This window comes from Ostrinia nubilalis, chromosome 12 (genome assembly GCF_963855985.1).
Source record: "Ostrinia nubilalis chromosome 12, ilOstNubi1.1, whole genome shotgun sequence".
Classification (NCBI taxonomy): Eukaryota; Metazoa; Arthropoda; class Insecta; order Lepidoptera; family Crambidae; genus Ostrinia; species Ostrinia nubilalis.
The window spans coordinates 4,636,699-4,651,458 of record NC_087099.1 but is presented as its reverse complement, the minus strand read 5'-3'; the positions used below and the strand labels follow the sequence as shown (position 1 = coordinate 4,651,458).

General features: G+C 35.8%; 2 protein-coding genes across 2 annotated transcripts in view; both read left to right on the top strand.

Annotated features, from left to right (window-relative positions):
* Positions 1 to 381: 381 nt before the first annotated feature.
* LOC135076480 (DNA-directed RNA polymerase I subunit RPA12) lies at positions 382 to 2,234 on the top strand. Its single transcript, XM_063970943.1, has 4 exons — positions 382 to 469; positions 659 to 794; positions 1,127 to 1,337; positions 2,074 to 2,234. Exons 2-4 carry the CDS (start codon positions 668 to 670, stop codon positions 2,096 to 2,098), a joined length of 363 nt encoding a protein of 120 aa, XP_063827013.1. The 5' UTR covers positions 382 to 469; positions 659 to 667; the 3' UTR covers positions 2,099 to 2,234.
* A 2,316-nt stretch (positions 2,235 to 4,550) lies between these two features.
* Positions 4,551 to 14,760, top strand: part of LOC135076658 (uncharacterized) — a 102,023-nt gene continuing 91,813 nt past the window's right edge. Inside the window, exon 1 of the mRNA XM_063971077.1 lies at positions 4,551 to 4,682. The gene's annotated coding sequence lies outside the window, so the exon portion shown is untranslated. The remainder of the gene's footprint in view (positions 4,683 to 14,760) is intronic.

The following is a 14,760-nucleotide window of genomic DNA, read 5'->3' as shown; positions in this document are numbered from 1 at the left end:
TGACAGGTGTGTGTGTGTGTGTGTGTGTGTGCGCGTGCGCCTGTGTGTGTGTGTAGTTGTCAGCTGATTGCCATGCTGTTTTCTTAATCTTGTATGTACTCGGCACAAGTCAGGTAGTGACGTCATATGAAAATGTTGCCAGAATGAGTAGGTACTGACCAAACATTATCTATTTCTTTTTTCATACGTCACCATGGGTGAGTTAGAAAGAGATAAACAGCTGTTTGTCATTGATGTGTCGATTTGATATGTATTTGTATAAGCAATTTTTGTATACTTAGCTCAAAAAATTAGGCGAATTAGGCTACTTTAAGAAACAAATAAATATTAGGCGATTTAGGCTACTCGGTAGGAAAAATTAGGCGAATTGAGTTAGCTGATATCTGGCAACCCTGCCACACACATGAAAGAAAACATAACCTAATTTGTGTGAAATTTTGTCGCATTAACTTTATTTTGGACCTCTAAGGTATTTATTAAACCTTATTTATTTATTATTCTTTGTTTCCACTTATTTTTAAATTGTTAAAGTGCCTAATCACAAGTTACATCTCGTGTTGTTACAGCGAATAATATTATGAAATTAAAGTAAAGAATGTAATGTTTATTCTTATTTATTCACTTGGTTGTACGTTGTATATTATTCTATTAATTTCAGTGATAAAATATGGTGGAACCGGGACTATTCAAGAGTAGCACAGCGTTTTGTGCGAGGTGTGGGTCAATCTTGCCTCTCCTACAAAAGTTTGGTTCAGTCAAATGTTACTTCTGCAAGGCCGTTTATGAAGCTGGAAGTAAGTTAACTAAATCACTGTTTATTTGAATTAAGAATGCTCAGATTTTTCCGATTTCTTTTTTCTTTTTTACTTCCCTGGGAGCCAAAAAATAAATTAATAAATTCCTTGTTTTGAACAAAACATTCAGTACCTACTATTATTTATTATGTTAACTACTAATACTGCTACTATTTGTCTACTACTTGAAGGGTATTAATACAATATCTTGTAATAGTAGGATTGTTGTTGTTCTGTGTTGTTTATTTATGTGTATATTCTTAATGTAGACTATTTAATTCTTCTTTTTCTTCTTTATGATCTTTTAAAAATTACTTTTTCAATGATTACAGATTACAACAATATCAAATTTCAATACACAATCAACTTCAACACAGTGTCCACTGCAAATAATTTGAATATCATAAACATGGACGACCCAGAAGGGCCAGTTGTTGAGCGGAAGTGTCCGAAGTGTGGCAATGATCGCATGTCGTATGCAACGCTGCAGCTTCGGTCGGCTGATGAAGGACAAACCGTGTTTTATACATGTATATCTTGCAAGTGAGTAAAATTTTATACTAATTCATACAAACATATTGTTTAGCAGTTTACATTTATAGAAATAAATTAGAAATAGTTTATGTAATCTCAATTAGATTTATTCAATTCCTTGGAATAAAGATGTCATAGTAAAATTGTTAACTCTGTCAAGTTATAATTTGAACTAAAGTACGGCCAACTAGCAGCGATACAAAAGGTCGATTTGACTGTCGAACTGACTAATCTATTCTGTCTCTCCCCATCTTGTGTATTTGTCGTAATGTCTCGTTCTCACGCCAAAATATGTCAAAGTCAAACCCTTATGCTGGGTTGCACCATCTTACTTTAACTTTGACAAACGTCAAAAATCTGTCAAATTCCATACAAAAAGCACCAGTTATCGTCATAGTTACCATTAAAGATAAGTGGTGCAACCCACCCCTGGGCTACTATTCCAAATGACCATGACATTGGGTTTGTTTACATTTGGTATCGCTTCTCGTTGGCCATACTTTACTTAGATTATAACATAACCTACTAACTACATTTTCTTAAAAACTGACACAATGAGTTCACAATTTTACAGTAACTAGACTATTTAATATTTCTTATCTAATTTTCATGAGCTTGGGGATCCATATCTCTTGAATTGGTGGAAACTGCTTCATAAAATGGTCTCTTTCTTTTAATTTTTGTGCAATGGTTTTTTATGTAAGTATAACTTTTTGCTTAAAAATATCTTAATTTTGTTTTCCAGGTATAAAGAGACAGAAAATTCCTGAAATTCCATCTACATTCTACAACTTCAATCATAGGTTACTATTGTACATACTTATTTGTAAACTTGTAAGAATAATAATGCATTTATAAGGTAAATTTAAAATTTCATTAATTAAACACTCCCAAATCAATAATTAAGGCATGCATTTTTTAATAATAGTAGGTACCTAGTCATTCATAATTTTTCACAGTATTTTGTAGTTGTAGACTAGTTAGTCACTAAAAAGAGTAGTTTGTGTGTAGTTAGTAAATTGTTTGTAGTATATTTATTGACTTATAATGAATCTGAACTGTGATTTTTATGATTTATCACCAGAATTATATCAAGCACCATAATGCTGATTCTCTAATTAAAAACCTTAGGCCGGCAATACACGGACCGCTTGAAGCAGTCAGGGTCGTCAGCTTCAAGCTGCAAATGCACAGTGAACTGCAGAGTTCTATGGACGCACGTCGCACATACACGAACCGCTCGAGCAGTTGCAACTGATTCTTGCGGTCGACAGCACGTTGAATTTTTATCGTGTGGTCAAGCAGTCGCCAGCCATACACTGACTGCTCGAGCTGTCGACAGCTCTCGCGCAGTTACCTCCGCCCACTTTCTTCATTCCACGGCGCGCGCGCTTGTGATTTGTTGAGCAGTTAATACCAACTGCTCGAGCAGTTATCACTGGCAGCTTCAAGCTGTTGACTCTTGACTGCAAGAACGGTCCGTGTATGTTGATCACTGACTAACTGCTCGAGCTGTCCGTGTATTGCCGGCCTTAGGCTTTAAAATCATTCATAACGGTTTTTATGAGTTGTTGGTTTATTATTTACCTAATAGTGAGGATAGTCACAAGGTACAAAATATAGGTAGTACTAGGAGTAGTAGTGCAAATGAGCTCTATCCAGGTAGAGGTGTTTTATTAAATGAAAGTTAAGAATTGCTAGCCACAATGTGTTTAATTGTATGTTTAAGAATCACTATTTTACTCTGATTATCCAAGTGCGAATGATGTCCATATAATTAACATCATAACTTAGTATCTACTACATAACATAGGATCTAGAAGTAAGATGCATTAGTTGAAATGCATATTGGTTTGGCACATCAAGTTAAATTCAAAGTGCTAACAAATATCTCATTTTCGTGGAATGACTCCATAATATTTTATGGGAGTACTTAGCCATTATCATCATCATCATCATCAACAGCCCTTTACAGTCCACTGCTGGACTATGAGCCTCCTTCACTATAGTGGAGGGTTTTGCCATAATCCCCATGCTTGGCAGGCGGGTTGGAGATCGCAGTTTAAAAGATTGATGTTTTTCAGAGAGAACTGCTGCCCGTTCTCTGTTTGATACTTAGCCATAATATATTACCTATATCGTATTTGATATCCTATTGTAAATAACCGTAATATCATTCCCGCTTTCCGTCTGAATGGCACACATCAAACGGAACCATTCATTCACAACTCCAGGTTTCACCATCCCGTTTCACATTCGGCATGCGCTACCGACGAAGATTCTAAGCATTTTTTCACTCCGACGAGAGCGGGACGTGTGTATCTTTCATATGCTTTTTTCTGTATGCCAGAGTGAGACGGCCGGTTTTTTTTATGTTGGCCGCGGCGTCGAGATGAGATTGTAATTAATTTGATCATTCGGTGTATGTTGTTGGGTTAGTGTGGTTCGATCAACGTGTGATCGATAAAAGTGGACGTCGCGATGTGTATCGTGGACTGTGGTTTGTAATAGAGATGTCTGTGGTCTATTAAAGCGCGACAAATGGTGGAGCCAATCAGTTGGAGCATATAAAGAAAATGATGTTTGACTGCGAGTTACGGTCGCTTCTGTGGAATCGACAGGAATAAGTAGAGGCGAGCATGTCAGACTATACACTGATGTTGCAAAATCGCAGCTATTCCAAACTACATAAGATACTGTTGGGCTAAGCTTGAAGAGCCGTCGTTTGTATGCTTAGAAAACAGCTATTACGGTGGTGATGATTATATCTTATTACTATCTCGGTACTTTGTCTAGGCCTGATAGACTAGTTAGAAAACATAACTTTGAAATGGTAGAGTTAAACAAGAAATGAAACTATGTTAAATTCCAGCTCTAGCATTACTGGTTTACTGAAAAAACTAGAAGCTCTTTCGAAATAGCTTTTTTGAGAAGATTTGGAATTTATCCAAACCATGACTTCAAGAGAGATTTTAAACTTGAAATATCCTGTTAGATTCCTAGAGGTGACCAATTGCTCAAAACCTCAGTAAAAATGCTCCATCGACATCGATGCGACTTTCCATTCGTCGCGTGTTACTTCAGAAGCTCGCGCTAGACTAGAGATTCCAAGAAGCAGCAGCTCTATCGATGTCGATACTGCTTTCCACCTGTCACTAACCGAGGGGGCCGGGCGGCAGGTGCGGGCTCGCAGACGAAGCGGCGCGCCAGTCTCTCGCGGCCATCGCTCCGACCACACGTCGCGGCGCAACGCAAACCGCTATATCGACACGTGCATCGCGCAACCCTATTTTGTTGTTCTAATTTTTAAAAGTGCAGTGGACTTGTTATTGCCGGAATTCACTAACATTCACTGTAAGTATTCTTTTACTGTTTTAGGTTTGAGATGAAAAGTTTAACACAATAACGTGTTTCTATCATTCGCAACGGTGAAAATCGCCTCTTTTTGATGTTAACCGAAAAGTATGTTAGTGACACGGTGGATTCGACCCTCACGGTTCCCATAAAAATAGTTGCCGAAATAGCCTTGCTGAAGAAAGTTTTGTGCGAACCGTGTTTTTCCGTGCGATTTTCCGGGCAGTGAAAATGGGTTTTTAATGATCGGAATTTTCACATTAGCTCTCAATGGGTATTTTAAGTGTGCATAATTAGTGTGTATGAGAGAAAATGTGTGAGATAACAGCTACGATGTGGTTTTCATACAGGGCAAGGCGCTAAGAGCTGGCTCCATACAAAAGATATCAACGCGTTAGCGACTCATACAAGTGTCGCGTACCGTATCAAGCACGTTTTGTATGAGAGTTTAATGGAATGACTTTCATGACTTGCTGGTTCTACTGTTTCTTCTTCTCACCGGTGATACCTACTTGTATTTTGTTGAATGTCCATTCAGCGTTGAAAATAATGAACTGCATTCCAATTGGACTCAAACAGCTGAAAGTTCTCATATGAAGTGGTGGATTCAATTGTAATTTTATATAGGAAGGCTCTATTTTATCTTCTTCGACGACGTTAATAAGATAGTACTTCGTAATTGCTTCATCCTGTCCAACATTGACTCTTAGTAATTTTATGTTAAATCTAACAAATTACAGCCAATTCTGTTATGTTGGTGGTCAAGTCTAGCAGAGTTTTCTAATCAGGCTAATGAGCGAGTAAGCAAACAGATGATTGAACAATTAAATTCACTGCTAAGACCCGTTTACATCAATTAAAAGTGTACGTTGAAAAAGTCTTTATGTGGAAACCGAAAGCTTTCTGTATAAGTTCTAAATCTTGCTCAGTAGTTTGTTGAGGTCCTTGTTATATTGTAGAGCGATGGACCTCTTTTCTCTAAAAAATATGGCTCAAAGATATTGGTGTAGGTAAGTACAGTCATTGGAGTAACTTACAACCGTATTCGCAAACGATGCTTGCTTAAGTGAAGCAGCATATCGAAAGCACAGTGTTGAATAGAGCTCTCATGTGTCACCCTGTGCGTCCACGCGCACTGTGAGACCTCATAGTAATATTTGTCATTACGGGCGTTAGTTCTTTAGATAAGGATGGTATATCAATCTTTCAGTCGTTCAAATAAAGGAAAGGAACATCGTTTATTTGATAACAACCACAATAAACTTTATCAGATGCCAAAGACGTTAGTGTGACTGTATGGACCAACGGCTTTTCATACTTACTGAAGTAGGCCATCATATTCTCATTTGATTCAACCTGAATCGGAAATAAAATTTCACCCGCCTTCATTTATTACGTTTTGTAATTATTTGTTAAAAAATATTTGTTAAATTAGTCTGCGGTTTAAATTTATTGGATTAATTATACACGTTTCCGATCAGTAGCGGCTAGAAGTAAATTATTAGTACAAATTACTTTTCTCACCCAATTAAAACACATTCTTCCGTATTTTTGCTAGATCCCGATCAATTATTGCCGAATAATTTCAGTCGGCCGTTTGGTGTAGTGGTTCAGAACAGACTACTATGCCGAGAGGTCCCGGGTTCGATTCCCGGCCGGGCAGAAATTGAAATGATGAATTTAAATTTCTGTGACGGGTCTGGGTGTTACTAAAAAAAAAGTAAATATCCGTTGTCTAGTACCCATAGGTACAAGCTTTACTCAGTTTGGGACTAGAGGCGCAGTGTAAAATGCCCAAGAATATGTATTTATTATTTTTTAATTCTTAGTCTTAGTGGCAAATAATTTAATTGATATAATTTATCACTGTCTCTATACATTCAAAATTTGAAGAAAATGAACCTCCCAAACGTTTAGGATGTCTGTCTGTGTGTTAAACGTTTCTTGAATCAATAGGATAGTCTTATTTGGTCCCTATTACAAAGTGTGTTTAAACAATTTATAAATATACAATAATATATTTGTCACCTACTTACTGGGCAGTGTAACAGTATATCACAATTATATACCAATCAGATACAAATCTCACAAGGAGAAATCGCATAAATGACTTGATAATCTAAGCTGCAATTAAACACAACTGAAAAGGTGTTAATTAAAATATCAGCTAATTAGAATTTATGCCGTTAGATGCTAAGGTGAAAGATAAGTGATAGACTGTATAATGGAAGCTAAGAGCGATTTGTGACAAGTATTTTCGTGATATCAAAATCAATTGCTTGCGTTTTGAATTCCCATATCTAATTCCATCTTCTGTCAAGTCCCATCTCATGCTAATTCTAATTCCTGTAAAGTCAGTTTAACTGTGTGTCGATAAATCCTAACCAGAGAAGGCTGAGTAAGGATTAACGGACGTCGTCATCATCATCATCAACAGCCTTTCACAGTCCACTGCTGGACTATGAGCCTCCTCCACTACAGTGGAGGATTTTGCCATCATCCCCACGCTTGGCTTGGTAGGGGTTGGTGACAAATTTGTTCTACTCTGTCGTCACCACACGGCTTAAACGGACGTCAGCTTATCAGAATTCGTACTTTTAACATACCTGCAGCGTTATGTACTCGTTGATGGCAATTGATAAAGACTGAAAGATTGTTTTAAATTGAAATGTATAACATTTTGTTAGAAGTCCCTGACTGAAGAACTTTTATCTTGCTAGTCATCATCATCATCATCATTTCAGCCATAGGACATCCATTGCTGAACAAAGGCCTCCCCCAATGCTTTCATCGTTGATCGATTGGTAGCGGCCTGCGTCCAGCACCTCCCTGCTACCTTAACGATTTCGTCGGTCCACCTTGTGTTGCTAGTAATTGTACCGAAATCGCGGAAAAAATCACACTCGGAACACTTGCCTAGTACACCACACTCTTTTTATACTCACTGTTTTGGAACCGCGTGAAAATCTCCTAAGTTGTTCAGGAAAAATGGAGTAGCTCAGGAGAGAAAAAAGCAATATGGGCAATAGTTGTTAAAGAGATAAAGACGACATTCGTTTGGCAGACCATCACCCGTTGTTCCAACGGGACCGGTGGCTGCAGAAAATTGACACGGGACCTTGTGAAGAGGAGAAAAAAAGTTGGCCTGCAACTAGGAGCTGATTAGGATAAACGGGACAGTACTCTATACAGGGTGTTAGGTAAATGGGTATATGAGCCGAGTATTATGAAAATTAAAACAATTAAAATGAAGATATCAATTTTCTGACTTCACCATACCATTTATATGCCCATGTTAACATGGGCTAGTGTCGGCTCATATACCCATTTACCTAACACCCTGTGTAGTTGAAGTCAAATGTAAACTGTATTAAAACAAACTTTTTTAATAAGTAATACAGTAATCTTTCCATAGGCCTTGTTGTGATCTGATTTTAGTACTCGCACAACATTTAATATGGTTTCGTCTTTTAACTGACATACCTGTAACTTGTGTATGTAAAAATCAAAGCATAAAAGGTAATGCCTGAATTTTAATTGACGGGAACGAACTATCGTACGTAAAACTTTTTCATAAAATCATTATATGAATTGAAGTGAATTTGCGAACTGTTTCGGATCCTATACCGATTACCGATATTTTCTAATCTTCGAGTAATATAATCGACTTTGAACATTAAATTCTTAAAACAGAAGAAGGTCGTAATGACAGTTCCGACTATAATTGTATAGTATGCAAGTCAGAAATGACCAAGCCTCCAAAATTACGCCGAACACACTGTTCCGTGAGGAAATGAATTAACTGCAGACATCATTGTCTCAAATCTCCGAGTTAACTTTGAAATTAAATACCTTGGTGGTCTGCGGTTTGGCGCGAGCGCGGCGATTAAGTCAATCACGGACCGCAAATGTGCAGTAATCATGATGAAACATAACATTTTTTCAATATAATGTACTAACTTTTTAAGGTATGCGTGATACTTAAGATATGTTGCTTTAATTCTTTATTCACGCGCAGATTGCACTCACAATAGTTGGTGCGTTCTGTGTTGAAAAGTAGAGTCAAGTGGGACTACTCGAGTTACAGTTCTGTGAATGTGATAGATTCGCCTAAATTGAAAATAATTATTAAAATACGAGTATGTAGGCGCCATTACTCGCCATTATAATGGTGAAATATAATTGGGTTGGGTTTAAGTGCGTTAATGTTTTCGTATAGCTACTTAATACCTACATAGTAAAATATTATAGTGTCAATATTATTGTAAGGAAAATATCTAAAACTAGCTTTTGCCCGCGGCTTCACCCGTGTGAAATTTTGTTTGTCATAAATCGTCATAAATTATAGCCTATATGTTATTCTGAGTTATAAACAATATTATTGTAAAGTTTCATCAAAATCCGTTCAGTAGTTTTTGCGTGAAAGAGTAACAAACATCCAGACATCCAAACTTTCACATTTATAATATTAGTAGGATAGGATTATGCCTTTTTATCCAACATTTGACGAAGTTCCCGAAAAAGTATGTTTCGAAGACTACCTGTCAAGTTCGTGCAAAGCTAGTAGAAACATACATGAGCATTCTCTCTCTGTCAACAATGTATCATAGGTCGTGCTCTGTTTCCAAACGGCCATTTTCAAACATCCCATTTCTAAAGCAGACTTCGGGTCACGAATTCACGAACTACACATCGAGACGACACTGTCCGAGCGAAACACGCCTCCTTTTCATATTAATTTACATAGAAACAATACAAAAGTCGTGATGTATGCAAATATCTTAAATAAATATGTCCAAACAAGTCGAGTGCTGAATTTGAGCTTTCCATTTGACAATACGTCGTGTTTAGTACAAGTTTTGTACTATTAGGGCTAGTTTTACCGGTTTTTGATAAGCTTTCAGATAGTTATCCGACGCCTAATAAACAAAGGGTATTGATTTTATCAGTGACTATCTGCTAAATATCTCTACGAGACTTGAGAAATCAAAGTTGTAGTTTACAAGCATGTGGTGAAACAAGCCCTTATTGTTTTCAAAAGATACAATCCTGCCTTTACCTGACTATTCCCACCTCTAGTTCCCACCGCTGCAACTCCTGTGTAGCCAGGATCTACAGCTTGACCGCCAATAAAAACCCAACCAGTGAATTTCAAGTTTGTCCTGGGGGAAAGTTACTTATAGCGATAAAGACAACACAGTGTCAGGAACTAACATTTTTGCTAAAATTGTGTCGGTAACCAGCAGTCTTTTGCCGAAACCTAGTTAAAACTGAAACTTAGTTACACTGAAAAAAATGTTTGGTTACTGCTTACAGAGCAAAAGTGACCACTGAACACTGGTTATGAGGAACAAAATGATGTGTAAATTGAAGAAATAATTCTGCAGTGAGGTAGACTAAGTTTGGTTAACACTTAGTTCGCCAGTCACTTGATCGTGTAAGCTGTAACCAAACATCTTTTTCAGTGTAAACCTTAGGCATATTTTACTTGGATAACCTAAACTTCAGCTAGCCAGAGCACGGTACAGCACCGAGTAAAAAATGTAACACTTAACAGAAGTAGGTTAACCGTAAATAAATTATAATTGGCTTTGTCTTGTTACGTTTCTTTCACGGCGTGTTAACATGGCGAGTCGGATAATGCAACAGGAATTACTACTTTAACTAGTGTTGGTTTTGCTAATTGCATGTTTTAAGGGTCTCTATTAGATAGAGCAATGTAAAAAAAATACTTACTTGGGTCCTTATTCTAGTAAAATGTTTCAGAATCTGAAAACGGAATTCTATTTCCTGAAACGACGCTGAAAAATTTACGTGATTGGTCGGAGTTAGACAAAATTCTACGAACTAAAGACTTGAGTTTAAAATCAAGAATTAAATTTTTGAAATTAAGTTTCAATACTGTCCGAACATGAACCGTGTTAAAATTTTTATTTTTTATCAATTAGCGTAGAAAGTTAGTTATTAAATTGTATTGTGGCTAGAATCATATTTTTTAAATTATGTTTTTTTCCAAATCATACGCGAATTTGTATTAAGTTTAAGATTTTCCAAATTAAAAATCACGTTTTACTTAAACAATGATCTTTGAAATTGAAAAGTCATATTAATAATCTACAATTTATGGCAAAATAATTACAAAAGTAAGCTACTCGCATAATTATTAATATCGGAGTCATGTAAAGCGTGATAGGAAAGTATTTTAATGGATATAATGATCAATCCACGAGAACTTAAATAAAACTACTTATTGACTTCATACTGGTCTGGTACGCTCTGAGAGCCTATTTGTTTTTAAACATTTGCAACATGTTTTAGCCCTACAATAATCCTGTAATCATAATATCTAGGGAATATTCTATGATTACGGACTGGATTATGTTGTTGTGGACCCTACTAGATAATTTGCATCAACTTGCATTTCTCTTGATAGGTTTAGTAATTTTCTGTGCACGTTTTTATCTCAATCGTTGTTTACCTTATAAATTCTGATACTTTGATTTTAGGACGGACGCTTCGTCTTATAATTCCGAATTATTTTGGATGCTCAAGTAAGTAAATTGTGTGTTCAGTCATTTAGTCGCGTTTTCCTCCATTTTCCCATCTCCAGAGGTGGGTTTCCTAAAATACGAAAATCGTTTTTATATCGTATTATATAGTACACTAGCTTTCCGCCCGCGGCTTCACGCGCATGGACTACATTATCTACATATTTTACGGAACCCTATTTTTTTCCAAAATAAAATTTAGCCTATGTTACTCGTGAATAATATAGCTTTCGAATGGTGAAAGAATTTCTAAAAACGGTCCAGTAGTTTTTGAGCCTATTCATTACAACCAAACAAACAAACAAAGTTTTCCTCTTTATAATATTAGTGTAGATACAATGATTTATTTATTGCTGACAGTCCATGGGTTCACGTTTATAAAGAAACTTCGGGTTTCTTTCCAAAGCCATGTGTCGTAATTAGAATGAAACCATAAATAAGATGGAATGATAAATAACTAAAAACAGAACGTGTGTTCACGTTGACCGCAAAGCGAAGTAAACTGACTTAAATCATCAGAATCCACCGCAAAGCCACAGTTACGGTTGCACTAATATTTGTATAGGTGAGTGTTTGCCTTTCAACTTTCTTATTGTAAAGTTTTGTACTTAATCTTACAGTAGTTGTACTAAAAAATAGAAGAATATCGGATCATCACTTACAACATTATTCCGTGACGTAATTTGTTTTATTAGAACAGCAACAGGATACGATGTTTAAAAATATAGGTACATAATGACCAGAATTTCATTCAATAAAGTGTCTAAAGTTAGAGATGAGACGGTAAGAAAAGAAAGTTTTTGAATTCGTAATGAAGTTGATTATGTTTTTTGTATGTATAAACTTTTACTGACACATCGTTATGACTAAAATAATAATGACACAGCGTGATAACAATTTGGTTATTATTAATCCTGTACAATTCAAGAAAGTTTTAGTCAATAAATTGACATAAACATTAGCTCGCGGTTGAAATTATCATAAACAAAAATCTGTAATTATATTCGAAGGTTATCTATTATAATCTAAATCAAATAAATAACTAATTAGACTGGGCCTATAAAATAAGGGCCGTTACCTTTAATTAACCTATATACGGGCAATAACGCCCAATCGTAACGTTGAATTGTTTCTATTGTCCAGTCTTGTTCTTCATTAGACCTCCAATTTCACACATTAATTTTATTGTTGAGGTTCACCTTCTTAATCCAGGTAGTTTATTTCGAGAGCTCTTCTGTGGGCACAATAATTCATTTAGATAAGTAAAATTTATGGGCTTTACTGGGCTTAGGCGGTAGAGGTAACTGATTGATAGGGCTTTATTCTAGGTGCTCGCGGAAATAATACACCTTTTATACTGGAGTGAACTTATGAACAGACAACACACCTAATTATATTACGTACCCTTTTCCTAAAACAATGTTTAATCTATTTTTATAGGAATTAAAAACTTCGACTTATTTTACTCTCAAAATAAAAGACACACATAGATAGCATACGACTACGACTCTACATTCAATAACTTTAATATCACTAAGAGCAAAATGCTGAACTTTAAATGCAAAATTGTACTAAGATGTCCAATATCAATTTTCTTTTTAGAAAATGAGAATTCAACTAGAAATATTCAATAGGTACTTACTTAGGTTCGTGAGAAATGCACGAGTTTGTTCCCCGATCCCGTCTATGATAACAATATAAGCTTCGGCTACATTTCTGGCTGCCTAGAATTTAATGCCTTTGCAACAGAAAGAAGTCGATATCCTATTTTTCGAACTTCTCATAATTCCTCTGATTTAATTATTTGCAGTTTCCAAGACCGTTAGCTAAAAATAAACTAAAAACTCATAAAACTCATTTATTTCTGTAAATAGGCTTTAAAAAGCACTTTTACACGTCCCAGTATTAACCCTACCACTGCTTCAGGACAATAAATGGGCTGAGGAGAAGCAGCGCAAGAAACTCAGACACCATTGTCAGCCTCTTTTTCAAAGGTTTACAGGCTTTAAAAATACATAGTTATAAATATTCCCCATTCCCCCGGGACTATTCAACCTTTACAGGTTGGGTTTCATTGGAGGTCAAATTGTAGATCTGGCAGGAGATGCAATAGTGAAAAAGAGAAGTATGATTAATCCTGTTGCCTAGGACGTAATTTGAATATTCGAAACTAAATTAAAACTCTAGTTATGTAATTAATCAACACAATCGCAGACATTACTGATTACAATTTGTTCTCAGAGTAGAGACAATACATGAAACAAAACAGTTTTGAAATCCTTATCATTTCAAGGGCTAGTCCTACTATATCAATTCGGGTTGGTATTTCAGTGTGGCTATACCTTTACAAGAGGTCAACGGGGCCTATTGTTTATGAAGAAACCTGAGATTGACGGAGGTGTTGGTTGTAGTAGGTTATGGTATTGAATTGTTTTAGCTGGACTTGGCAGTTGGAAGTTCCTTGTTGTGAAGATTCCTTGTGTTTTTTGGGGTATTAAAATGGTGTAATGGTTTTTACAGGAGACATACACATTTTCAGTACAGTTAACAGTAACCAATTTGAATATAATAATGTATTAGATAATATGTAAATGAAATACCAGAAGAATATTTACTTTTGATATAAAGTTCGTGTATAAAGATAATAGTCATAAAAACTAAGTGGGTATGATAAGTATGTTAAAATGTAATATGTATCAATGGTTAATTTATCTATATTTATAATGAAATGTTAACTAGTTTATGCCAGCTACTTTAACCGTGTGTAAATCTGTTAAACAAAAATATTTCTTTCTCATGTTTATGTAGCGCATCAAGTAATTACTATGAGATTACTATAGCAAACACATCTTTCACATAAACAATGTTAATATGATTCAGTGTATTTTTAACGATTACTGCAGCTTTTTCTGCCTTAAGAAGATACTGATATATTATTATGTGAATTTATCCCACGAGATTACATTACAAAGATAAAAATATTAAAATGTCACGCGGGCCGAACTTTGGGTCATAAAATGTTTATCGACATAAAAATGACACGATCCAACATTTTTATCGATCGTAATCGAATTGCGGCTTACATTTTAATCGTAATCCGAACTCTCACTGGCGGTTACAGTAAAAATGTCCGGCTTACTGGCGAGCTAGCGGAATTCCATAAAATCATTATTAATTTATTAATGTATACAACGCGCTCTCTCCGGTTTATGGAGCTTACGCATCGGCGCGCCTGCGCGGATCGGAGGCGTGTGCCGTATCCTCCTGGTAGGGTTGCCTCTGGTCGATTACTCATGATACCGCAAAACATCATAAGGCATAAGACTTCTACATTAAAATTTGTCATGAACAGTAAATAGTCATTAGTATTTTTTTTTTCATATTACACATTTTGTCTTTTGACTCTACATTAACATGGCTCTGAATTTTTACGAACGTTTTTATACCCTACAGCCTACAGACTCTGTCAATTTATAATAAAGTCTCCACCTAAGTAAAAGTGTTAAATCGTGAGTTCAATCGCACAATTT